The sequence below is a fragment of the Peromyscus eremicus genome, chromosome 5 (genome assembly GCF_949786415.1).
Source record: "Peromyscus eremicus chromosome 5, PerEre_H2_v1, whole genome shotgun sequence".
Classification (NCBI taxonomy): domain Eukaryota; kingdom Metazoa; phylum Chordata; class Mammalia; order Rodentia; family Cricetidae; genus Peromyscus; species Peromyscus eremicus.
Window position 1 is genome coordinate 16,958,724 of NC_081420.1, and position 27,271 is coordinate 16,985,994.

The following is a 27,271-nucleotide window of genomic DNA, read 5'->3' on the forward strand; positions in this document are numbered from 1 at the left end:
GGGAGGCAGAGCCAGGTGGATCTCTGTGAGTTCAAGGCCAGCCTGGTCTACAGAGCGAGATCCAGGAAAGGCTCCAAAGTTACACAGAGAAACCCTGTCTCAAAAAAAAAAAAAAAAAAAAAACTATAAAAATATTTCATTTATTTCTTATTCTTAGGTGTATGAATGTTTTGCCTATGTGTATTTTATATGCACCATGTGTGTGCCTGATACCTGAAAAGGCCAGGAGAGGGCATCAGATCCCCTGGAACTGGAGTTATAGACAGTCATGAGTCACAGTGGGGTGCTGGGAACTAACCTGAGTCCTCTGAAAGAAGAGAAAATGTTCTTAACTGTTCAGCCATCTCTTCAGGCCCTGGAACTATTTCTTGAAAGGCTTCAAATAAACTTTGTATTAGATACTCACAGCTAATGCATGACTGATACTTCTTTTATATGTCACAATAATTCCCATGACTTGTGTCAACATGGGAGACAAAAAATGATGTGTTTTTATAGCAAAATTTACTTTAGAAAATAAAAAATTAGAAATGATAGGTGCTGGGGATATGGCTTAGTGGTACCTGCTGTCAAGCCTGACAGTCTGAGTTTAATTCCAGGACTCCTGCAAACTGTCCTCTGCCTTGGCGCATGTGTCCCCTCACACACAGAGACACAGACACACTAAGATAAACAGAATAAAGAAATGTGATGGTGTGACATGTGTAGGTCCCACAACCCCACAGTGGGTCCTTCTGTTTCCATGGCTCTCCAGTGTTTTATTAATTAAAAAAATATAAAACACACATGTTCTTATGATTAAATTTTGTTGTTGAATTTAGGGTCCCACCTCCTGGAATGGAAACACACATACCAGTCCTCTTCCTGGATCTGAATGGTAAGTAGGCACTTAGCCCATCCCAGGGTTATCAAAGTCAGCTAAGCTCTTCATCTCCCCAGACTTTTGGTACATAAATCACTTTGGTAATTACTGATATGGCACACTAGGTGACAGTTTGGGTCTGGACACATCGTAAGCATGGCATATGGTCACTGGAAGAGAGACGTGGTGTCTAATCTCACACAAAGCACCCAGGACATTGAAAATTGCAAACAGGAACACAAACAGTGTGCTCTGGGATATTAATGATTGACGTCACCTGCAAAAGGAGTGGCCCCTAGAGACTGTGTGTTAGGCTTGGCGAGGGCTGAGAAGTTGCATGTCTGACTAGTACCCTCTGCCCTCAACCCTCAAGGTCGGGAGAGGAAGAGAGGGTAACAGACTTCCGTGACATGACAGCAAGAGAGAGGGAAACCGATAAGGGGACGTCCCAGGAGAAAAGGCTGTCACGGAACCCGTTACATTTTAGGCTGATTTTTTTTTTTTTAACTAATAAAAAAGTATAAAATAAGTCAGGCGGTAGTGGCACACACCTTTAATCCCAGCACTCGGGAGGCAGATGCAGGCGGATCTCTGTGAGTTCAAGACCAACCTGGTCTACAGAGCGAGATCCAGGACAGCCGGGGCTACACAGAGAAACCCTGTCTCAAAAAACCAAAAAAAAAAAAAAAAATGTTGGTGTTTGCTTAAAAGCTGACTTTCTTTGTCCTGTTTTCATCTTGTGTCTTGAACTTGGTCAGCGGATGACCTTAGTGCCAATGAGCAGCTGGTGGGTCCCCATGCATCGGGTGTGAACTCCATCCTGCCTAAGGAGCATGGCAGTCAGTTCTTCTACCTGCCCATCATAAAGCACAGTGATGATGAGGTAATTTACCCCCAGGGCTCTCTTGGGGTCTTCACAGGAGCACACAAGCCTGATAGGGACACTGAGGGCTTTGAACAAAATGCCACCTGTCACCATTCAAGATAGATGAAGGAAGAAATCTATTTGGTAACAGCAAGGAGAATTGATTTTCTTTCTCGGAGATGTCTCATAGCTTACTCCTGTCCCCTAACATTCTGCTACTCACAGGTTTCAGCCACAGCCTCCTGGGACTCCTCGGTACATGATTCTGTTCACCTGAATCGGGTCACACCACAGAATGAAAGGATCTACCTGATTGTGAAGACCACAGTTCAGCTCAGCCACCCAGCAGCGATGGAGTTAGTGTTACGGAAGCGGATCGCGGCCAATATTTATAACAAACAGGTAGTGAACAGGGCTGACTTGCCATCATGTGTGCAAGGGAAAAATTATTTTCCTCTGTGTCACATCATGCTTTGTAAACACTGGTAAACAGGCTTGATGGAACCTGTAACCATGGTGTCCAGGTGAAGACCACAGAAGGAAATGTCAGCCCCAAACTCATTAACTTTACCATGTTCACTGGCTAGGATATCCATAACCTTTGGGGCTGGAGACATGGCTCAGCAGTTAGGAGCACTTCTGTAGGGAGAAGTTTTCTTGTGTCCTGCCCGGTCTTGCAGCTGCAGTCCCAAGTAAACACACACAGGTTTATATTACTTACAAACCGTATGGTCTGTGGGTCAGGCTTCTTGCTAGCTAGCTCTTATAACTTAACCCATTTCTATTAATCTATATGTTGCCACATGGCTGTGGCATTACTGGTCTGCCGGCATCTTGTTGATCCTTGGGCAGTGGGCTGGCATCTCCCCTGCCTCTGCCTTTCTTCTTTCTGTCTTACTCTTGGATTTCCCACCTGGCTATAACCTGGCTCACCATAGGCCAGAGCAGCTTCTTTATTAACCAATCATAGCAACACATATTCACAGCATACAGAAAGACATCCCACAGCACACTTGCTGCCCATCTAGAGAATTTGAGTGTGTCAGGTGAATCACATCAGATTGTAACTCCAGCTCCAGGGGATCCAACACCCTCTTCTGCCCTCCTTGGGTATCCATACACACATGCATATACCCACACACAGATACACACAGACACAAATGAAATGAACTTTTTCTTTAAAAAAAGAACCTAGGCCAGGCAGCGGTGGCACACGCCTTTGCTCCCAGCACTTGGGAGGCAGAGCCAGGTAGACCTCAGTGAGTTTGAGGCCAGCCTTATCTACAGAACGAGATCCAGGACAGGCACCAAAACTACACGGAGAAACCCTGTCTCGAACACAAAAAGAAAAAAAAGAAGAAAAAAAGAACCTATAAGACGTGCAGGCGGCATCTATAACTCTTTTGTTAGTAACAGTGCTGGGACAAAACAGACTTCTGTTGCTTTGCCAAACCCCACGTCAGAGGTACTGTCAACAAAATTCAGCCCCCCAGGCTCTTCAGAATGTTCTAGGAAAGCTGGCTAAACCCCGGAGAGATGAAGGGCAGTTAGCACAAAGGAAGCAGACACAATCATAGAACCCCGGGGGTGCCACCCCTCTGCCAATCTGACCCTTAAATCACAATGGCACTTTTGCTCTGCCAATCTGACCCTTAAATCACAATGGCACTTTTGCTCTTCATGGTCTCACTGTGTAGCTTTGGTTGGAACTCCCTACGTAGACCAGGCTCACAGAGATGAAGAGCTCACAGAGATGCTCTGGGATGTCTCTGCCTCCTGAGCGCTGGGGTTGAAGATGTGCATCACCACACCAGCCTGAGACAGGAAGTTTTAGAGAGCTTTATTACATTTGTGTATTTACTTTGTGTGTGTGTGTGTGTGTGTGTGTGTGTGTGTGTGTGTGTGTGTGCACTTGCACGCTGCAAAGCATGTGCGGAGATCAGGGCAACTTACAGGAGTCAATACACTCCTTCCACAAACCCGGGTCATCAGGCATGGGGACAAATGTCTTCACTCACAGAGCCATCTTGCCAAGTACAGACAAGGTTTTTAGGTTTTGTATCTCATTTGGTTGTATTGTTTTCTGCTCTTTTCTTATTTTATTTATTTATTTTAGTTAGTTACTTTTGTCAAGGTCTCATTCAGTAGCCCCGACTGGCCGCAAACCCATTATATTCACTGTGTTACTCAGAGTAGCTATGAAACTGGTAAGGAATCCTCCTGCCTCAGCCTCCCAAGTATGAGGATTTTAGACATGAGACACCATGCCCACCTCCTTTAAGTTCAGGGGTTTTGTTTTCTTTCTTTCTGTTTTGTTGAATATATCTATACTATTTGAATCATTATCATCATAATACCTTTCCAATTTGCAGAATATGAAGTAGATTTGTCTTAGATTTGACACACAGTTTAATCTGGCTATCCTTTCCTTTCCTCCCAGAGTTTCACCCAGAGTCTGAAGAGAAGAATATCACTGATAAATATATTTTACTCTTGTGGAGTGACCTATGAGATAGTCTCCAATATACCAAAGGTAAGGCTCACTGCTTCTTCAGATGTCAGTGTGTAAGAGGGTCAGGGGAGTGTTGGTTCAGTGTGCTTTGAGAGCACATCACAACCTTAGGAAAACGTCATTCATAGAAAAACAGTCGCCTCCTTTCTGTGCCTTTAGGCAACTGAGGAGATTGAGGACCGGGAAACACTGGCTCTCCTGGCAGCCCGGAGTGAGAACGAGGGCACTTTGGATGGGGAGACATATATCGAGAAGTACACGCGTGGTGTGCTGCAAGTGGAGAATATTCTGAGTCTGGAGCGGCTCCGGCAGGTGAGGCGCTGACTGTCTAGTCCTGAGGAGGCAGTCATCGTCGAAGGAGGAGGAGGAATGCTTGAGTAGCCATTTCCCTAGTGAAAGGACTCTGACAAGAGTTCATGTGTGCGTGCGTGTGTGTGTGTGTGTGTGTGTGTGTGTGTGTGTGTGTGTGTGTGTATTTGTATGGTGGTGTTTGTGTGTGTATGGTGTGTGTGTGTAATATGTGTGGTATGTGATATGTGTGGTGTGTACTTGTGTCATGTGTATGTGTGGTATGTGAGGTATATGCATGTTTGTGTGTAATGCGTGAGTGTGGGTGATGTATGTGGTATGCATGTGTGTGTGAGTGTGCATGTGTGGGGGTGTCTGTGTATGTGTAAATATACATTTGTTCGTTTTGATATAGAATCTTGCCCTGGAAGCCTGCCTGGCTTAGAACTCAATATGTACACTCGCCTGTAGTTGGACGTTCCTTTGGGCCCCCGGCTCACAAATAACGACACAGGGACATATTATTAACTATGAAAGCTTGGCCTTAGCTTAGGCTTTTTCCCAACTAGCTCTTATAACTTAAATACAGTCTGCCACGTGGCTTGGTTACCTCTCCTTTGTACTGTATGTCCGACTTCTTAGGTCTCTCTCTGGTATATCCCTCACCTAGATTCATTCCAAGTGTCTCTCTCTCTCTTTGCCCAGAAGTCCTGCTTATTTTCTCCTGCCTAGCTATTGGCCATTCAGCTCTTTTTTAAACCAATCACAGTGACACATCTTCACACAGGGTAAACAAATACTGAGCAACACTAACCTGGTTTCCACCTTGTGGCTGTCCTCCTGCCTCAGCCTTTCAAGTGCTGGGCTTACAGATGTGTGCTACCACACTCAGCCCCCAAGCACTGTGTTCAAACGATGAAGGTATGTTATGCGGCTTAATTGTCAGGCTAACCCTTAGATGAAAGTACTGGTGTAATTCATTTTTCCAAAGAGAAAATCGAGGCCAGGAGAAGCTACCCAGCACGGCAGTGATACAAAGCCATGTAAAGCCTGAGTAGACTGACTCCAAAGTCCTTGTTGATCCACAGTTTGTCATTTTATTCCCAGTATTCAGGCTTCTGAGTTGCCAGTGGGATATTTGATTTAAAATAATGAACTCAGAGTTGGCAGAGTGCTTGCCTCGAATGCTTGAAGACCGGAGTTTGGACTCTAGTACTCATAAACTGGGCATGGGAGTGGTGTGTGCACTTGTAATCTCAGCATTTGCCAGAGGGAGGCAGGAGGCTCAGAAGTTCAGTTATCTTTGGCTACATAGTGAGTTCAAGACCATCCTATGCTACCCGAGAGCCTCCATATGAAAAAATACAATAAATAAAAAGAAGAACATACTATACTCAGCCGTAGTGCAATGAACAGATATGTAATGTGTGCACAGAACATACTACACCCAGCAGTGGTGCAATGAACAGATGTATATGTGTGCACATTTCTTCGGAGCAGAAGTTGACCTTACAGACAGGATGTTGGGTGACTAGAGAGATGGACTTGGTGTTTTTCAAAACAGTCTCCTTTTTCTGTAAAACACACTGAAATTGCCGCACAAGTAAAACGCAACAGCATCACCCCTTATGGATGTCTTTGTTCTGTTTTTCTGCACACTTGCATCAATTCATAGCATGTCTGCTGCTCAGCAGCTTTCCTGGTTTGTGGTTTGAAATTGTAATGTTGTCGATAGGTTGGGGTTTTGTTGTTGTTGTTGTTTTAAACACATGTAGTTGGGGTACCAGTCAGGTTAAATATTGATGGTGTTTGTGTACAATGAAGTGGTTTTTACATTTGTTCCGAATCTTCTAAAATAAGCACACGTTCCATTTCTAATCTGACGAGACAACCCTAGCTGTTGTCTTTGTGGTGCTGTGTGTTTACAGGCTGTCACGGTCAAGGAGGCACTCTCCACCAAAGCCCGGCACATCCGGAGAAGCCTCAGTACACCGAATGTTCACAATGTGAGTACACACGGGCAGGGGCCTGCTGCTCACCGGCCTTGCTCCAGGGTTTAGGGATGGAGGGTCTGGGGCAACATGAGGTTGGAGCTAAAATGGTGGGAACAGGGCACACAGTCCCGGGGTAGGCACCCCAAAGTGCTGACCTGAGTTTCTGTACAGGGTGCACACCAGACAGCCAGGCTCCCCTAGAGATTTGCCTGTACTGGTCATCTTTCTCCGTCAATTCATGTGGAAAGTTCCCTTGACAAAGGGCTTCTAGCAGCAGGGAAGCAAGGGCAGATGAGTGTAAGGACCACTTCAAAGTGGTCCCTTCCCAGGATCAGCAGATGAAGGCGCTGCCGTGTTTCCAAGGAGAACCTGGGATTCCTCCTTCCTGATCTCAAGAATTGCCAAAAATGACTTAAAACTCAACAACTGTCTTAGAACAGGCCACAGAGAGCAAATAGCCACACTCACCACTGTACCGGTTACTTCTGAACACAATGCAAGCGTTAGAAATAGGTAATAAGGGGCTGGGAGACACCTCAGTAGGAAAAGTGCTTGCCACACAGACACAAGGACCTGAGTCTGGATCTCTAGCATCCATAAAAAAGCCAGGCATGGGCGTGTGCTCTTGTAACTCCTGTAACAGGGGTGCAGAGACAGGCGGATCCCTGGAGTGTGCAGGCCAGCCAGACTAGCCAAAAATGGCAAGTTGCAAGTTTAGTTAAAAACCCTGTCTCAAAAACGTAAGGTGGAAAGCAATAGAAAAAGACACCTGAGCCGGGCGGTGGTGGTGCATGCCTTTAATCCCAGCACTCAGGAGGCAGAGCCAGGAGGATCTCTGTGAGTTCGAAGCCAACCTGGTCTACAGAGCGAGATCCAGGACAGGCACCAAAACTACAGAGAGAAATCCTGTCTCGAAAAACAGGGGGGAAAAAAAAGAGAAAGAGAGGGAGCATTGACTGCTCTTCCAGAGGACCTAGGTTCAATTCCAAGCACCCATATGGCAGCTCACAACTGTCTGTAACTCCACTTCCAGGGAATCTGGGATCCTCACACAGACATCCATGTACCAATGCATATAGAATAAAAGTAAATAATTAAGAAAGAAAGAGAAGGAAAAGAAATTTATATTAAGAAGAAGAGTTTAAAAATAGAGCTGGCTATAGTGGTACACACCTGTAATCACAGCATTCAGTGGGCTAAGTCAGGAAGATTATGAGTTCGAGGCCAGCCAGGGCTGCGTAGAAGTGTTAAAAAAAAAGGGAGGCATCCTGATCAGTGGTATGACATCTTTTTAATGTACATGTGTCCCTGAACCAAAGCATAAAGTAAAGAAAAAAAACTTGTAAAGCAACTTTTTTAAAGTGTTGATTCAGTATCTGATCAAGGCTCTAGCTTTGGATAATAATACTTAAAGAGAATACCAATAATAATAATAATAATAATAATAATAATAATAATAATAATAATAATAAAATAAATGCGAATGTAGAGATTGAGGTAGCAAAGTTCCAAATGAGGAAAACTTTATAGGAAAAATGTCACCAGGAAGAAGCAACTAACAGAGTCTAGCAAATAAACTTCAAAAAACAAACAACAAAGCCATTTTTTAAGATTGTCCTTTGGAAAAGTGGAGTTGGCAGCTTGAGTGCCTCCTGGTGCAGCTCAGAATCTGTGCTCTACAAGTGTGTTGGGGAGATGCTCAAAGATACACGGACTGTATGCAGAGCTAACTGATACTGAGCCAGCCATGATGGTGGTACCTGGTTGTTAAGGCAGGAAACTGGCGTGCTGAGGCCAGCCTGGACTACCTTAGTGAGATGCTGTCTCCTAAAACAAAAACAGACAGCAAAGAGAAAGTGAGGGTGCTGAGGCCAGGGCATAAGGATACAGCTGCAGTGGCCAGAGGTGGCAGGAGATCTGTTCCAGCATGTTTTGTTTGCCAAGGTTCTGATCAGTCACACACACACACACACACACACACACACACACACACACACACACACAAATACAACTGTTAAATTAGGTTTAAATAGTAGAAGCAGCCTAAATAGCCATCTGTAGAAGAATGGAACCCAAAATCATTACACTATAAAACACCATGCATAGTAATATAGCACTTAACAAAGTATAAATATGCAAAGTAATACTGTTTATTATTTATGAGCATATGTCCACGTGTAATTATAGAAATATGTGTGAAAGTAATAAACCCCGATTCGAGAGTAGTCATGATGCCTGGTGAGAAACCAGGAACAAGGGAAGATGGTCACAAGGCTTCAGCCATATCTGTGCTGATATAGTTATAGAATAACAAGAAAATTAATAGGTGTACGTTGTACATGCCTGTCATCCGAGCACTCAGGAGGCAGAAGCAGGAAGCTGCTGTGTGTACAGGCTGGTAAGGGCCATAATGAAACCCTGTCTCAAAAAAAGATGACTATTAAATATGTGAATCATATTGGTAAAAATGTTTGTCTCTTACAGGTCTCCTCTAGCCGGCCAGATCTCTCTGGCTTTGATGAAGATGATAAGGTATGTATGTTAGGGTGAGTTAGCATATCAACACTTCCTAAGTTCTTTAGAACATACTGTGTGAAGCCAGGTGGTGGTGGTGCACGCCTTTAGTTCTAGCACTCGGGAGGCAGAGCCAGGCAGATCTCTGTGAGTTCAAGACCAGCCTGGTCTACAGAGTGAGATCCAGGACAGGCACCAAAACCTCACAGAGAAACCCTATCTCGGGGGGGAAAAAAAAAAACATACTGTGTGTGCGCAGGTGTGTGTAAGTGTGTTAGTGTGTTAAAGATTTATTTTATCTATGTGTATATCTGTGCACTATTTCCATGCAGTGCCCACAGAGGCCAAAAGAGGCCACTGGAGCCCCCTAGAATTGGGGTGGCAAATGGTTTTGAGTCTACTTGTGGGTACAGAGAGCAGAACCCAGGTCCTCTGATGATCAGTAAGAAGTGCTTTTAACCACTGAGCCATCTCTCCAAAACTTTGTGCTCAAAAGTTTACACATTTGAGAAACTTTAGTCCATAAAGGCAGCAACTCCTAACGTGAAATGAGCGCCTGTGATATGTGAGAGTTTCCCTTTAGCCCACTAGTGGCTGTGGCTATTTGTAGGTTATCATCTCAGGCTTAGGTCAAATAACCATGCCATCTACTTGCCTTGGGTGCCTCTCCAGGAAGAATTATGGAAAGAAGGGCTGTCTTTTTAAAAATGGTTATTATGATCAATCCACATGAGTCTATTAAATGGGTAATAGGATTTATTAAGATATAAATTGAAGAAATACACTGAGGAACGCAGAATGGAGTAGACAGCTGAAGTTGTCCTCTGATCCAACTGGAGGGAGTCTACCTGCAGACAGGAGCAGGGAGAAAGGCCACATGGGAGAAGGGTCACATGACCCTTCTCCAACTCCTTATAAGAGGTCACTACAAGGGCAGGAAGCACCACCTCCTTTGGGCTGTGTGGCCCAAGGTCATGGGCGGAGCAAATACCACTACAGGTTTTTGTCTGGCTGTTAAATTATCCAGTCACCACAGACATGTGTCAGATAAATACAAGTGATTGCCTTGAGGGAGGGAGGAAGGTGAATGGGCTACATAGGATTTCAAAGGTGGTTTCACAGAGGGCATGGTGGTCACCCCTTTAATCCCAGCACTTGGGTGGAGGCAGATGCAGGCAGATCTCTGTGAATTTGAGGTCAGCCAGGGCTACATAGTGAGAGCCTATCTCCTAAATAAATTTTTTTCATTATATTTGTAATGATTTTATTAAATCTTAAAAAAGAAGAAAGTGCTAACATTTGCTTACCCGATGGTTTTTGTTTTAACTATGTTATAATCATCATTATCACATATGTTTAAAATGTTTTGCAATAAAAGTTTTTAAAAAAAAAGGGGCACATACTGAAATTAAAAATTAATTTAAAAAAATTACAGGCCAGAGGCTCCTCAAAAGAGTAAAAAACCAAGACCAACAAGTCACCTTGTTAGTTCATTTATCAATACGTTAGTTAAAGTTACTAAGTCTCTTGATAAGAAAAGGCAAACAGGTTTGCCTTACTCACAGGCTTCATATTAATGGATAAACAGGTTTCAAACATGATTTAAAATATGGGAAATGCTTCAGATTCCTTTCCCTCTACATGCTATTATTCCATTGAGACTTCAAAAGTTCAGAGTTTTAACAATAATCAGTAGAATTCTGATAAGCTATTAATCTAGCTCTGATAAAACACTGCTACTAGTCAGTCACCAGCTCAAGATTTTAAATTTTCTTTGGTTATCTTCTAAATATAGACTTACTGGTACTTTTAATTGGGCTAAAAACATTTCAGTCCACTCCATATCTGGCTCTCTGGTCAGAAGAAAATGTACATGCTTTTTTAACCCAAATCTATAGCTTTTGTTAGGACTCAACAATCTGAGTCTACTCCAGCTGTTTTACAGATATGTTACCTGCTTTTCTCACAACATGGATTTCAATACAGATTGATTAAGTCTTTTTATAAAATAAAAATTCTTATAAGCTTCAAAAAAAATTACAGGCCAAGCTATGGTGGCGCAGGCCTTTAATCCCAGCACTTGGGAAGCAGAGGCAAGCAGATCATTGTGAGTCTGAGGCCAGCCTGGTCTGCAAAGCAAGTTCCAGGACAGCCAGGGCTATTACACAGAGAAGCGCAGTCTCAAAAAACCAAACAAGCAAACAAAAAAATTACAAGAGTTAGGTACAGTGGTACATGCCTCTCATCCCAGCCTTGGGAGGCAGAGGCAAATGCATCTCTGTGAGTTCAAGGCCAACAAGGGCTACATAGCCAGACCCTGCCTCAAAGGGGGGGGGGGGAGGAAGAGGATAAGAGAGGGGGAGGGGAGGAAAAAGAAACAGAAACTGAAATACTGGCTCCTTTTTTCCCATTCTTTTTAAAGTGACTTCATCACAGTTGACCTATATTTTTACTTTGCAGGGCTGGCCCGAGAACCAGTTAGACGTGTCTGACTACAGCTCCAGTTTCCAAGATGTTGCTTGCTATGGGACTTTACCCAGGGACTCGCCTCGCAGGAGCAAAGAAGGTGTGGTGGGCCAGCTTCCGGTGAAATTCCACTTAAGCAGATATCCTTAACCAGAATACCCCCGCATTCACTTACTGGATTTCTTTTTGCTTTGTGTTATACATAACAAAATAACAGTTGTGCATGCGTGTGTGTAGTGCTGGGACCAAACCAAGAACCCCGTGCATTCTCAGCAGGCACTCTCCAGCCTAAAAGAATACTCCTGTTATTTAAAATTCTCCAAATCATTTTTCTTTTTTTTTTTTTTTTTAAGATTTGTTTATTTATTATGTATATAGTGTTCTGCCTACATGCATGCTTGCAGGCCAGAAGAGGGCACCAGGTCTCATTACAGATGGTTGTGAGCCACCATGTGGTTGCTGGGAGTTGAACTCAGGACCTCTAGAAGAACAACCAGTGATCTTAACCGCTGAGCCATCTCTCCAGCCCCCAAATCATTTTTCAATTCATCATGTTCTGGCCTTGTTCTGAGACACACAAAATTCTCATTCAGTTTTCTTAACCAAAAGATTATTTCTCTCTCATCTTTTTATATCCGAATGTTTAAGGAAACCTGGTTCAGATACCTAACACAGGTTCATAAATGATAGCAGAAATGAATTTGGTCAGTGGCAACATTATTATGTAAAGACACGGTCGCCTAGTGCCTTGAGGAGACCAGCAGTCTATGGAAATGTAAATCAATTACTAGTTTCTATCTTATACTTTACCAACCAAAAGTCAACAATCAGTGTAGCAGGAATTAGAAAGAGAAGGGAAGGAGACAGAGGCCACAAAGGTAAGAAAACAATACAGTCCCACAGCACCAGGTAGCCCGAGGAAAATGAGTGGTGGCCCACATCTTTAATCCCAGCACCCAGGAGGCAGAGGCAGGTAGCTCTCTGAGTTCAAGGCCAGCCTGGTCTACAGTACTACACAGAGAAAACCCTGTCTTGAAGGAAAAACGATGTATATATATGTATAGTTACATATATATAAAACCATGGAAATAATATATAGCAAATACAATATTGAGTGATGAATGTCAGAATACACATGCAGAGTGTAAAGACCTTGGGAATTCAGAGGTGGAGAGTCAGCTTGAGCTGACTTAGTCTAGTAAGTGGAGCGTCGGCTGGATCTTGAAAAGAGTTAGGGGGCTGGAGAGATGGCTTGATGGTTAAGAGCACTGCTTCTATTGCAGAAGACCCAGGTTTGATTCCCAGCACCCACATGGCTGCTTAAAACCATTTGAAACTCCAGTCCCAGGGGATCTGAAACCCTTTTCTGGCCTCCTTGGGCACCAGACATGCATGCGGTACACAAACATACATGCAGACAAAACACCCATAATAATAAAATCATTAATTAATAACAATAAATTTTATCTCACTGACCAGCCCTTTAATAATTCTTTGTAACTTTATAGACTTATCTTTATTTTATTGTTATTACCTTTATTTTCCTTATATTCACGAGTTGGGCGTGTGAGTGTGTCACAGCACACAATGTCACAGGACAACTTGGGGGAGTCAGTTCTCTCTTCCCACCATGTGGGTCCCAGGGATCGAACTCGGGCGGGCAGGTAGGCAAGCACTTTGCCTCCTGAGCTGTCTCAGCAGCCTAATGTATCCCTGTTCTTGCCTCCACCCATTGGAATGCTGAACGAAGCGTTGGCGTATTATTTTCGCTGTTATATCAGATATCACCATGGATGGGGTATTAACTTTCCATCACTGTGACAAGCGACCTGAGAACAGTTAACTTAAGGAAGGAAGATTTATTTGGGCTCACGATTTCAAAGGTTTTGCTCCAGGATCAGCTTGCTTCATGCTTTAAAGCAAGGGAAGAGCAGACATCAGAGAGGAAAGGGGCTGCAATGGTGGCCGCTTCTCACCTCAAGAAACAAGGGAGAGAAGAGAAACCAGGAACCCGAAACCATACCCTTCGGAGGCATACCCCCAGTGACCCTACTTCGTCCAGCTTAGCTCATTCAGTCATGAACTCATCAGTGTGTGTCTCCGTTGATGAGGCTGGCACCCTCGTGATACAATCTTCTCAATACATCCTTAAGCTGGGGACCAACACTAGGTTACGGCCTGGCTTCCTGTGTGCCTGTGAACATGCTCTGCTCTCTGTAAACTCCTGTCCTTTTTGTGTTCCTCAGGTTCTCCATCCGAGAATTCTCATGCCTTAACAGTCAGCCCTTTTAAAGCATTCTCTCCTCAGCCACCAAAGTTTTTCAAACCCCTAATGCCTGTAAAAGAGGAGCATAAGAAAAGGATAGCCCTTGAAGCGAGACCTCTCCTAAGCCAAGAGGTAAATGCCTGACTTCTCTGCACTGTGCCAAACAGAACGGGATGGTGCTGTCTTCAGAGAGCAGTGGTTTGCAGTCACGTGTTGGACGCTGCATGTGACCATGCATGAGTTATGTCACTCTGTGGAGTCCATTCCCAGAAGCCTTTTTCTCAAGCATGCAGGGCTGTGTGATAGGAGGTTTTGATTATTATTGCCATGGTTTTACTTCTCTGCATCAATGGTGTTTGGGTCTTTTATATCTTTCAAGAGAGAAAGAGATGCCCAAGAGGTATTTTGAAAACATGACCAGCCTTTGTGTATTTACTTGTTGATAAAACTAATGATGTGTCTTGCCGCAGAATATGTGCATTCTGGTTAGATTTCCCCAGTAGTTTAACTCTGATCTGTAACATTGGCTGCTTTGTTACTCACACGTAATGAAAGTGGTGTTGTTGCTATTTCTAACATGCACGTACTTAGATATTTTGGCTGTGATGTCTCTTGTGTGTGATGCATCTGTGTGTCTTAACCTTTGCAGAGCATGTCTCCATCTCAGGCACATAACCCTGGCTGCATTGTACCCCCAGGAAGCAATGGCAGCAGCATGCCAGTAGAACACAATAGCAAACCCGAGGAGAAGATTGTAAGTTCTGGAATGTTTCCGTCATATTGCCTGGTGGTGGGTTGGAAGCCCTTTTGCAATCTGCCTTCCAAATGCTTTCAAAGCGATTAAGACATGTGTGGCGTCTTTACAAATGAAATGTGACTCTTGATAATGACGATTTGCATGAATGTAACCTTGACCTGTGATTTTTCTAAATGTTCTTTCTATTTTATTTAACTCATTTTTTACATCGGCTTAAGTGTCCTTAGCTAAGGAGGAAAGGCACCTTTGAGGGCTCTGGTCATTATAAAGGAAAGTATAACAAGATCAGTTTAACTAATACCAAAAATCTCTCTAATGTGTCTGTGCGTATTGCCCAGATTCTGAAGTTAATCTACCTAGAGGAATTGCATTTACTTGGCGTAAGTAATCCTGCACTTAGCTGTGGGTGTGTTTGAAAGCTTTCTTGTGTTGCTGCTACCAAGATAATTGTGGAGCTTATAGCCTCTCTGCAGCCCCCATCATCAGCCTCCATCCCCATCCCTCTAGCGCCAGTAGCTTTTGTTACCAATCTGGCAAAATACAGTCCAACCTGGTTGTTCGCAGCCTGACTTTTAGAGTGGCTTGTGTGTACACTCACCACAAGTAAGGTGGAACACTGCCTGCAAAGCTCCAAAGCTGCACCTTCAAAGTGCTGGAAGAGACAGCTCACACCTGAGATGGGAAGTCCAAGGGCAGCCTGGACTATGGAGCTAGCTCCTGTGTCTGGGTAAATGAATACAATAAAACATTTGAAATGTCATTTTTTCAAGCACCATTTTCCCTGGTACTTTTGATTATAAGTTATACCTCAATTTAAAACCAATTTTTTTGTTGTTGTTTTTTGAGTCAGGGTTTCTCTGTGTAGTTTTGGTGCCTGTCCCAAATCTCGCTCTGTAGACCTGGCTGGCCTCGAACTCACAGAGATCTGCCTGGCTCTGCCTCGCAAGTGCTGGGATTAAAGGCCTGCGCCACCACCACCAGGCCCTTATTTATTTATTTATTTATTTATTTAAAAAAAAAAAACCTGTAGGTTTGTAAGCCTGGAAAGAATCATGTGATTTTTTTTTCTCTCTGCTTTTACTCTCCTGTGGCTTCCTAGCCTGGGGGGCAGGGTGGAGGGTGGGGACGGACAGCAGCCTGGGGCAAGAGGTGGCTGTGTTTGATGTTCACTGCTGCCTGTGAGCTGCTGTGTTGAGCAGTGTGAGGAGTCTCATTCCTGGCTAACCAGGGTCAGATCCATTCCTGGGTGCACCAGTGTGAGATCCATTAGCTGCGCCACACACTGCGGACACTAACTGCATCTTCAGCTGGTTCTGCAGTGGGCCACTCATCTGCATGCTGAGCCGCTAACTGGGTCATAAAGCGACGACCCAGGGAAAGGCATACCCTTCCTTATGCACTCCTATTTCCATTTGTGTGTCCCAGCTACTGATGGGAAAGAGGGTACATGCCCAAGACTGCTCCTTCACCTCCATGGGTCTTAAAGAGCCCCCCCCCACCTCACTGTCACCTGTCTAATTGAGAACTACTGGGTGCACTGAAAGGGCTTTGCCTTTACCCTCAGATTGTCTGGCTGTGTGTCTGACACGTGCTGTCTATTGGCTGGCATGACTCTCATCCCTTGGGTTGTATAGACAAAATTAAAACCATTTATTTTGGTCCAGCACCACCAGAGACTGCCAGGTGTTCCTTCTGGTACAGTTCACACAGATGTGCAGTTCTCACAGATATGCAGGTCATGCAGATGTGCAGTTCACACAGATGTGCAGTCCACACAGATGTGCAGTTCTCATAGATGTGCAGTTCACATAGCTTTCCCACTAACCCAAACCCAGAAGAACAAACGTGTTATGTACTCATTCATAAGTAGATACTAGATATAAAGCAAAGAACAATCAGACTGCAACCCACAGAACCAGGGAGGCTACATAGCAGGGGGACCCTAGGATGACTGTGGCTTATAATAAGTTTTGGTTTTACTCAATTACTGGGCAAGCCTCAATGAAACATTTCACTATTAGGATAAGAATTTATACTGTATCGAGCTGATAATAGAAAAATAAATAAATAAAAATGAAAAAAGAAAAAAAAAAGACATAGATTTCCCATGATTATTTTCCTGGCTTTCTTTTAAAGAGCTTTAAACAGGCCGGGCAGTGGTGGCGCACGCCTTTAATTACAGCACTCCGGAGGAAGGCGGATCTCTGTGAGTTCGAGGCCAGCCTGGTCTCCAAAGCGAGTTCCAGGAAAGGCGCAAAGCTACACAGAGAAACCCTGTCTCGAAAAACAAAACAACAACAAAAAAAAAATCCCAGCTCAAACAAGCAAGGGTGCTGGGATTAAAGGCGTGCACCACCACCGCCCGGCTTGAGCTGGGATTTTTATTTTCTTTGGGGCGCTTTCATTTTATCTCCCCTCTTAGAAGTAGACTCAAGCTGTTTCCTTCCGATGTTGTTTTGTTTTGTTTGTTTTTTGAGACAGGGTCTCACTCTGGAGCCCATGATGGCCTTGAACTCACAATCCTCCTACTTTGGCCTCTTGAGCATAGGATTGCAGGCTTATGCCACCATGGCTGGCTATGTCTGACTCTTGCAGCTTGGAGGTCTGATTACTTAGAAAGATATGCATGTGTGTTCCTCATATATATCATTCCTGTATAAATAAGATTTAAAAAAATCACATTTTTTTTAGTTTGTTTGTTTGATTTTTTTTTTTTTTTGGTTGGCTTTTCTTTTTTTTGGTTTTTTGAGACAGGGTTTCTCTGTGTAGCTTTGGAGCCTGTCCTGGAACTCACTCTGTAGCCCAGGCTGGTCTTGAACTCACAGAGATCCGCCTGCCTCTGCCTCCTGAGTGCTGGGATTAAAGGCAGGCCCCACCACCGCCCAGCTAGTCTTTTGTTTTTATCCCATATTGTGGTACAGGGTATTGGATCCAGGGCTGGTGTCAGGCAAGCTCTCCCTCACTGAGTCATTATCCCGGCCTTTTATTATGACTTTGAAACAAGGTCTTGCTAAGTTTCCCAGGCTGGCTTTGGTCTCTCTGTGTAGCCCAGGCAGGCCTCTGACTTACAATCCTCTTGCCTCAACCTCCCAAGTAGCTATGATAACACGCGTGCACCACCATGACCAGCTTTGAGCTCGTCTTTATGTTTAAGTCATGAGGCATAGAGAATAGGAGTAAGAAAGTCAGCCCCTTTCTCCTGTATCCACAACACTGCTCTCTGGTCTTGCACAGGCAACATACAGTCTTCTCTCATCCCATTGAAGAAACAGAGGTCTGGAATGATAGAGCAGTTTACCCTAAGTCACATAGTTCCTGAGAGTAGAGGACAGACGCCCATATCCTTCAACGTGACTGAGTGCAGTTCAGTGCTTAGCCTCTCAGCTCCTGAGACCCTCAGCGAAGTGTGGGAGCCCCTGGCAGGCAGCCCTGAACTCAGGCCATTTCTGGCAAACCTCTACAACCTGTCTGGAATGGCGGCAGAAATTGCCCCTGTGTGACACCCCCTGCCGAGAATCAGTAATGGGCTTCATCCCTGTTTTAAAATCAGAGCGTTTGGTCTATAAAGAAGTATCACCTTCGTGAATTAAATGGGAAAACATCAAATCAGAAAGGCAGTAGCTACAGAGAAGCCTGAGAGTTTTGACTCCGTGCTCCCCATTTAGGTGGGGTTCTAACTTCTTTTGCTTTTAAGTCATTTGTAGGCAGGTATTCAGTTCAGGGTCCTTAAGATTCAGTAGTAAATGACACTTTGGTGTATTCCATCTAACTGAAGTCCCCCACCGTGCATTGTAAGCCAGAAAACTCTTTTTTTTTTCTTCCTTCTTGAAGGCATTTCATCAGCAAACTTTCAATCTCTTTTTAAATGTTGGAAAATGCCACGCTGTGGTGGTGCATGTCTTTAATCCCAGCATTCGGGAGGCAGAGCCAGGCGAATCTCTATGAATTCAAGGCCAGCCTGGTCTACAGAGTGAGTTCCAGGACAGGCTCCAAAGCTACACAGAGAAACCCTGTCTCAAAAAACCAAAATAGATAGATGATAGATAGATGGATAGATGGATGGATGGATGGATGGATGGATGGATGGATGGATGGATGGATGTTAGAAAACACTTAATCCCTACTGAGGTTTTTGGTTTGTTTTCTGGCATAAGTTATCATCCTAATGTCTTTAGTCTGTTTCCTAGTGGAACTTCATCCCATAGAGTTCATGGAGCCTTCAGGTTTCCTGGGGTTACTCTAATCCTTATCTTAGGGAGTTTGTTGCATTTCTACCCATTAAACTAATGCCATCCAGCAAACAGTATTTTAGAAAGATGAAAGTCCCCAGACCACTAATCCTCATCGGCAAAATTGCTTTTCCTTGCATGACAAAATCATTTTTTTAGTGGCTAATTGTATTGGGTGCTCTTGGGCTTGGAGAATTACATTATTTTTGCTAGCTTAAATTAAACAAATAAAGAATAGTAAAACTTGAAATTCAATTTCCAGTCTGAATATGATGAATACAGAATCTAAAAGTACAGGAAAGGGCTGATGGCCGAGACGGTCTGTCCAGGCTGTGTTCTTTTATCAACATTAGTGCACAGGAAAGGAACGTCCCATCCCATCCCATCCCATCCCATCCCATCCCATCCCATCCCATCCCATCCCATCCCATCCCATCCCATCCCATCTACACAGAGGGCGGGGTTCTTTTCTCCTCTTTTTAAAATGCTAGTGACCCAACTCAGTGCCTTGCATATGCTAGTGAGCACCTTACCAGGAGAGCTACACTCTGCCCAGCCTGTATTAGTTACTTTTCTCTTGCTGTGATAAAGAACTGTGACCAAGGCAACTTATTTAAAAAAGCATTTAATTGGGCTTACAGTTTGGGAGGGTTAGGACCCATAATGGCAACATGAAGACATATGGCAGGAAGAGCTCAGAGCTTCACCCACTGAACCATCTCACTGGCCTTACTTAAAAAAAAAAAAAAAGAAAAATTACTTAATCTAAAAAGCAACCAGTACAGTGCTTGTATCCTGACTGACCCTGATGGCCTTTACTTTCCTCCCTGGGGAAGTGGAGGCAGGCTGATCTCTGTGAGTCAAAACCAGCCTGGTCTATGTAGCAACTTATAGGCCACCCAGGGCTGCACAGTGAAACCTGTCTTAAAACAAAACAAAACAAGACACAAGGGCAAGGTGAGGATTTCCTCCCCAAAGATTTTGTTTTGCTCATTTCAATAACTTTATCATTGATATTTAATACTTACCCTTTAGTAGCCAAGGAATTAAGAGTGCTGATTTCTTCAACTAATGTATACTCACTTTTCCCCACTTTGGAAGAGTTCTAAGGATTGAACCCAGGGCCTTGCATACCCTAAGCATGTGTTGCCAAATGTACCTCCAGCTCTAGTTAAATACTTTAAAACTTTGAAAATTAATTTTTGTTTTGTTTTGTTTGAGACAGGGTTTCTCTGTGTGGCTTTGCGCCTTTCCTGGAACTCACTCTGTAGCCCAGTCAGGCCTCGAACTCACAGAGATCCGCCAGCCTCTGCCTCCCCGAGTGCTGGGATTAAAGGAGTGTGCCACCACCGCCCAGCTGAAAATTAATTTTTAAATTGAAGTGACAATGAAGAATATTAACTTTTTTTTTTTTTAAGCCAGAGTCTCATGTAGCCCCGTTAGTGACTGTTCTCAAAGTCACTATGTAGCTCAGGCTTATCTCAGAGTCACTGTGTAGCCCAGGCTGATCTCAAAGTCTCTTAAGTAGCCCAGGCTGGTCTCAAAGTAACTATGTAGCTGAAGATGACCTTTCACTTCTGATCTTCCAACCTCTGGACTTCTGAGTGCTCCAGTTTAAGTCTGTGCCACCACACCTGGTTTATGTGGTGCCAGAGATCAAGCAAAGTTAGGCAGGGGCTGAGCTCTGCCCCAGCCCTATTAAACTATTTTGGGGATGTTTAAATCTCATAAGATGAGATACAAAAGAAAATATTGCTCTAAAATTCAACAGATGAAATTGATATTTATTTATGAATAGCCATCTGTCACGTTTTGGTGACCTCTCCTTCTTCTCGTCTACATAATATACCCACCCCCTATGCATCCTTAGTGAGGAAGGCAGATGTTTAGGTCCTGAGTTTCTACAGTCATCTAGTTATTAAAATTGTACAGACGTTTTGAGTAAGGGGGAAATAAAGCTATTTCTGAGGTTCTAAGTTAGTAGAGCTCAGGACTCTTCTTGGAAGAAGGACTCAAAGGTGTACCTTACTGAAGGAGGGATCATGTCCCTTCTCACTCAGCGTTGGTATTTCCAGCCCTCAGGACAACAGAAGGCATGGGGAGAGCTGGCCAGATAGTTCTTAAATGAAAGTCACATATGAAAATCGTTGTTTGCTGGGCCTGGTGGCTCACACCTGTAACCTCAGTGTTCAGGAGGCTAAGGCAAGAAAAGAGGGTTGCCATGGTTTTGAAGCCAGGGTGAGCTACATAGTGAGTTCTAGGCCAGTCTGGCTACAGAGTAAGACCTGGTCTCAAAAAACTAATTAGCTTAAAATGATTAGATGGTGTCAATTATTTTTCCACTCCATATAAAAAAATAGGTTAGCAAGACAGGTAGTTCAACAGGCTAGGTGCTTGCTGTCAAGCCTGACAACCTGAGTTTGATCCCTGAGACTTGCTATAGAAAGAGAAAACCAACTTCCACAAGTTGTCCTCTGACCTCCATGTATATGCTGTGGCGTACAAGTGCAAACACACACACACACACACACACACACACACACACACACACACACACTTTCTCTAAATACATACATACATACATACATTAATAAATAATGCTTTTTAATGTCCTTAACAGTATTTATAAGATAAAGGGCTAGAGAGATGGTTCAGCAGTTAAGAGTACTTGTTCTTTCAGAGGACCCAAGTTCAATTCCCAAATGGCAGCTCACAGCCATCTGTAACTCCAGTTCCAGGAGATCCAGTGCCCTCTTCTGGCCCGCTCAGGCAGCAGGCACTCATGTGGTACACAGACATACTCACAAGCATACATGACACTCACATATATAAAATAAATAGATAAACAACAAATCTTAAATACTTTTAAAGAGAAAATTTTAAAACAAAACAAATGTATCATATGTTGGCAGAGCCTGAGCGGATACCCGCTGTTGTATATTTACCAATCTTTGCCAGTTCCCAAGCAACTTAATGCTGGAGAATTCTCTTCCCATTTACACTCTGCCTTCCTTGTTTCCTAGCCAAACCGCTCTCTGCTCCTCACAGACCCAGGACAGCAGCCATTGATGAATTGTTAGCCTGTTTCTGTATTACAACATTTAGTGAAATACAGAGTACAGAGTTCTGGACTTTTCTCCAGCCTCATAAATGAGTTCAGAAACTTGCCCAGAGGGCCTGGATCTCCTGCACTCTGCTTCCCTGGGTTGAAGATTGTCAGACTAAACTAAGGAGGCCACTCCTCTGCCTCAGGCAGGCCATGCCTCTACTCACTGACTGAGAAGAGGGGAAGTGTCACAGCTAACATTTGTCCTTCAATCAGTTCCTTTTCTTAAACCAGAGGTGGATGGCCTTCCAGTGAGCATTGAGTAAACACAGAAGAAATCAGTGTATTCCTGCTAGGCAACAATGTGTTTCTATTCACAAGTCTCTGAGAAGAAGATACTTACTGCCATAGATGACAAGATTTGCCTAGCCTTAAGAAAGAGAGGCTAGGTCTAGTGAGTGATACTCACAGTTCCCTGTTCTGGGAGGTAAGGGAGGAAGATTGAGCATTCAAGGCCAGTCTACATAAGGAATTCAAAGCTAGCCTCAACTACATGAAACAAATGGAGCAGAGGGAGGGAACATGGGATGGGAATGCCTTTACCAGCAAATTGAAGTATGTCTCAATCAGACAGTTGCTATAAAGAGCTAATGACTGGCTTTGGCTTCCTTTCTACAGGACTCCGAAGAGGAGGAAAATGAGCTGGAAGCTATTAACAGGAAGCTGATGCACGCACAGCCTTATGTGCCCGTGGAGTTTGCTGACTTCAGTGTTTACAACGCCAGCTTGGAGAACAGGGAGTGGTCTTCCAAAGCGGGCCTGACAGACGCGAGTGTCTCGGAGGAGAAAGCAGTGTCTCGGAGCCCCACCACCAGCAGCCTCACCAGTGGCTACTTCTCCCACAGTGCCTCCAATGCCACTCTGTCTGACATGGCAGTCCCTTCCAGCGACAGCTCGGACCAGCTAGCCATCTCGACAAAGGAGGCTGAGTGTAGTGAACAGTCTGGACCATCACTTGCGCCTGACTTCAGGCCAGCTTCAAATAAAGAGCCTGCGGAAATAGAAAGAGGCTTGGGGAAGGATAAGACAATCCCCGTGCCACCGGAGGAAAACAGTGCCTTACCCGAGGGGAATGCATCACCCCAGAGCATCCCTGTGAAAAGTTCCAGAATGCCGTGCAGGACTGCTTCATGTTCAGAACTGGATGCTGGCCCCAGCAAAAATGGCCAGCTAGCCAGAGAATTCCACCCAGGAGAGGTGACTGTAGAACACACCACAAACATTTTGGAGGACCATTCCTTCACAGAGTTCATGGGTGTGTCTGATGGCAAAGACTTTGATGGTTTGACAGGTGGTTCTGTTGGAGAACCCTCTGGAAGGTGGGATCTACCAAATGAAACAGACCATAAAAGCGTCCCAGATGGACCTCCAGATGCCGACCAGCCGCATTCCAAGATAGAGAAGGAGCAGGTAATCATTCCCAGCAGTGGCCCTTTGGGTTCCGTGTTCTCAGTGAGCACAGCGCTTACTGGCCACCAGTCCACCAAAGTTTCTCAGCACAGTGAGATTTGCAGCAGAGCTTCATCTGACCTCTGTGATTAGGAAGATGGGTCCACTGCAGAGTCACGTCAGACTCAACAGTCAATCTTCATGTGTGTTCCCTCGGGTGTTTGTTTATTAGTTAACTCAAGGCAATCTGGTAGTGTCTACCATATTTCATCAGTTCTGTGATTCATTGGTTATCATAGTCTTCATTAGTATTGTATGATGAGGACCTGAGTTCAGGTCTGCAGCACCCATGTAAAAGCTAAGCATGGTGGTTTGCCTATGTAGCTTCAGTTCTTGGCAGGGAGGTGGAGCAGAGAGGCGGGTCACGGGGGCTGGCTGGCTGGCTGGCTAGTTTAGAAACATCAAGCTCATAGTTCACTGAAATCCTGTCTCAAAAATTAAGGTGGCTAGTTGTGTGTGATAGGATGTGCCATTAATCTCAGCACTCTGGAGGCAGAGACATGTGGAACTCTGTAAGTTCAAGGCCAGCCTGATCTATACATGGAGTTCCAGGACAGCCAGGGCTACATAATAAGATCCTGTCTCAAAACAAACAAACAAAATAAGGAAGAAGGTAGGGATGGAGGAAGACCTTCCCTGTGGTATTCATTGGTGTGTGTACACACACAAAAAAAAAAAAAAGAAGAAGAAGAAAAGAAAAAAAGAAAAGAAAAAAAAACTGGGCTAGATTAGTATAGCTCAGGGGTAGAGTATTTACCTAGCATGTTCAAGGCTTTGAGTTGTGTCCCCAGCACCATAAAACATTATCTGATGGGAGGTGGTGGCACATGCCTTTAATCCCAGCACTTGGGAGGCAGAGTCAGGTTGATCTTTGTGAGTTCGAGGCCAGCCTGGTCTACAGGGCAAGTTCCAGAACAGCCAGGGCTACACAAAGAAACCCTGTCTTGAAAAACTAAAAAAAAAAAAAAAAAAAATCAGTAACTGTGAGAAACAGATTTTCAGAGATGTTACAATACGAGGAAAAAATACAAATTTTCAGAATGGAATTGACCTTTTAAACATTGGTGCCCTTAAGGTGGAAATGCACATATTTCCAGAGCAGTTGAACTTTGGGCTTTGGGTGTTTTACAGAACTGTTTAATTTTCCACACTGGAGCAAAATGGGTTTCCTTAAGGAACAGTAGAATACATAGGTAGATTTTCAACTTCTAAGTATTGTCATTTCTTCCCACTCCCATTTCCTTTTTAATCCTACGCCTGTGTAAGCGACAGACACATCAAGACTCAGCAAAACAGAGTTAACCAGACAGGCCAGAAGCACCAAAGCCTGGTGAAGGAAGATAGGACAGCCACACCCATGGTGCCACTCCCGCTTTTGCTGGCACACTGTCACTGTCCCCATGCCTCCTGGACCACAGCTCCAGACAGTGCACTCAGAATTCTGTGCCTACTACTGGCCTGGAACTCTGGAATTCACACTTCCTGCCTCTGCCTCCAAAGTGCTAGATTACTATCTGGAAGCCCTTTGCCTGGGTAAGGGAAGTCTGTTAGAGTCAGAAAAGGGCTCCCCTGTGTTAAGGATGCTAGTGGCTAGGAACACAGACTAAGAAACTCATTGTTCATCTTGCGTATTGCAAGCAAATGTGACTTTGTGCCAAGCCCTCCCTCCATGCCCTTCACACTGATCTTGAAGCCAGTCCGATTTTTTTCTTCTGTTTCATTTGTTCTTGTTGTGTTTGAGTTTTGAGACAGGGTCTCTAGCCTAGGCTGGTCTTAGACTCCCTAGATGTGAGGAATTGCTCCACCCCCTCCCTCCCCAAGGCTCCGCTTTGTAAGGAGTGGAGCAGGGGACATGAAGTGTGCCCAAACCCCAGGGATATCATAAGAGGAGATAGGATGTCCGAGGTCCCATTGTAAGAAGCCTGGCTTGTTGAAGAGGAAAGAGAGGATGTAGTCTTTGTTGCCCTGATGGATCGGCACACAGCAAGAAGGAAGTTTCATTGTGAAACATTCTAGAATACTGAGTCCTTGCTGAAGAGCTTGGTTTAAATGTAATATAAACCAGGAGTGGTGGCGGGCACACATCTGTAATCCCACTACTCAGGAAGCCGAGACAGAAGGAGTGTATAGGGTTCAGGACCAGCCAGGACTACAGAGTGAGACTCTATCTCAGAAGATGGGGTGAAATTCTACTGAGGAACACCGGACACCAAACTCTGCCTCCATACACACCTGTGTACAAGTACCCTCACTCACAAGTGCAATGTGCAAATACCATACAAGGGCAAAAAATATTTTACGTTAGGGTGTCTGCTATATTGGAGCTGGCTATGTTTGCAGTATGAATTGGGTCTAGGGCCTCTTGAATGCTAGGCAACTGCTCTACCCATAAGCTACAACCCCAGTTTGTATATTGATTTTCACAAGTTGTTTTGACAATGTAAGTCTATTTGAGAGCTGAAGGCATGGCGTAGAGGGTAAAAAACACTTGATATGCAAGCATAAGTGTTGGAGCTTGAGTCTCCAGCACCCATATAAAAGCTAGGCATGGCTGGGTAAGTCCATAATCCCAATATTGAGGGGCAGAGACAGGCGGGCCCTGGAGTTGCTGGCCGGCTGGCCTATCTGAATTGGTTTCACCTGTTAAGACCTGTGGGGGGGTTGGGGTGGGAGAGATAAATCAAAGGGCAATAGAGCGGGACACTCAGTATTCTCCTCTAGCTTCCTCATGCACAGGCACATGAAGTACACATGTGTACACACCCATATACCATAAATACACATATACAACAACAGCTGTTTAAAGGACTGAGTGTAGCTCAATGGTATAGTGTTTGTCTAGCATGCATGAGGTTCTAGGTGCAACTCCAAGTACTTAGGGGATATAAAAGGAAACCAAGGCAGGCGGTGGTGGCGCACTCCTTTAATCCCAGTACTCGGGAGGCAGAGGCAGGCGGATCTCTGTGAGTTCGAGGCCAGCCGGGTCTGCAGAGTGAGTTCCAGGGCTGTGAAGGCTACATAGAGAAACTCTGTCTCAAAAAAAAAAAAGAAAGGAAAGAAAGAAAGAAAGAAAGAAAGAAAGAAAGAAAGAAAGAAAGAAAGAAAGAGAGAAAGAGAGAAAGAAAGAAAAGAAAAGAAGAGAAACCAAACTAAAAATCTATTTGGGAACCTTTTTTCTCTAAAACTTTTTTCATTTTAATCCTGAAATCACTTAGAACATGAACCACTTCCCACAAATGCTTCACCCAGTTCTCTGAGATTCCATAATGAATTCAGTCTGGTTAGACCCCTCAGAAAGCCCCTTGGAGGATGGGCCCTGTGGAGGGGTGGGGAAGTGGGGACAAGGAGCTTGGACTCACCAGCCTCTGTATTCCAGGAAGCCTCGGCCACTTGGTAAGAGACAACCATGCATCTGCAGGCCACAGCTCGGCAGCTTCACCGGTCCCACCCAGGGACAGTACATACCCCATCATCAGACTGCTGTGACCCCGCTCGACCTCAGACCAGCATGGGGGAGTCCTGCACTTCCCCTCCCCGGTGGGAGAAGCAGCACTTTGTCCTACAGCGAATCACAGCCTCTGCTCTTTCCAGAAAGGAAGAGAACCGAAATCTTACCTGAGTGCAGTATTTTCCTTCACACTTCCTCCCTGCCCCACTGTGTAAAGACCTCCACAGACTCCAACTTTATTCTTGTACATTTTTAATCAGTTCTTACTGCAGGCTCTGGAGTCAATGCTCTGATTGGTTGTTTTTTTTTTGTTTTTGTTTTTGTTTTTTATAAATAATATATATTATGTATGTGAATTGTGTATCTATGGTATGTCTGTTCAGAGACATATCTGCACATTAAAATGCAGATAAAAGTGATTTGTCGAAAATCACAAGGTACCGGACTTTGTTACAAAGCGACCTGATGACTGCTTTGCCAAGAGCAGATGAAAAAAATATTTCATTATCTAAGAA

General features: G+C 44.3%; 1 protein-coding gene across 1 annotated transcript in view; it reads left to right on the forward strand.

The window, feature by feature from the left end:
- Nucleotides 1-23,909, forward strand: part of Kif13a (kinesin family member 13A) — a 196,073-nt gene extending 172,164 nt beyond the window's left edge. Inside the window, 12 exon segments of the mRNA XM_059263028.1 lie at nucleotides 822-877; nucleotides 1,621-1,745; nucleotides 1,953-2,129; nucleotides 4,168-4,260; nucleotides 4,399-4,551; nucleotides 6,456-6,533; nucleotides 9,006-9,053; nucleotides 11,496-11,601; nucleotides 13,748-13,899; nucleotides 14,417-14,521; nucleotides 22,478-23,287; nucleotides 23,289-23,909. Of these exon segments, the coding sequence (XP_059119011.1) occupies nucleotides 822-877; nucleotides 1,621-1,745; nucleotides 1,953-2,129; nucleotides 4,168-4,260; nucleotides 4,399-4,551; nucleotides 6,456-6,533; nucleotides 9,006-9,053; nucleotides 11,496-11,601; nucleotides 13,748-13,899; nucleotides 14,417-14,521; nucleotides 22,478-23,287; nucleotides 23,289-23,315 (1,930 nt within the window). The 3' untranslated portion in view covers nucleotides 23,316-23,909.
- The last annotated feature ends 3,362 nt before the right edge of the window (nucleotides 23,910-27,271 follow it).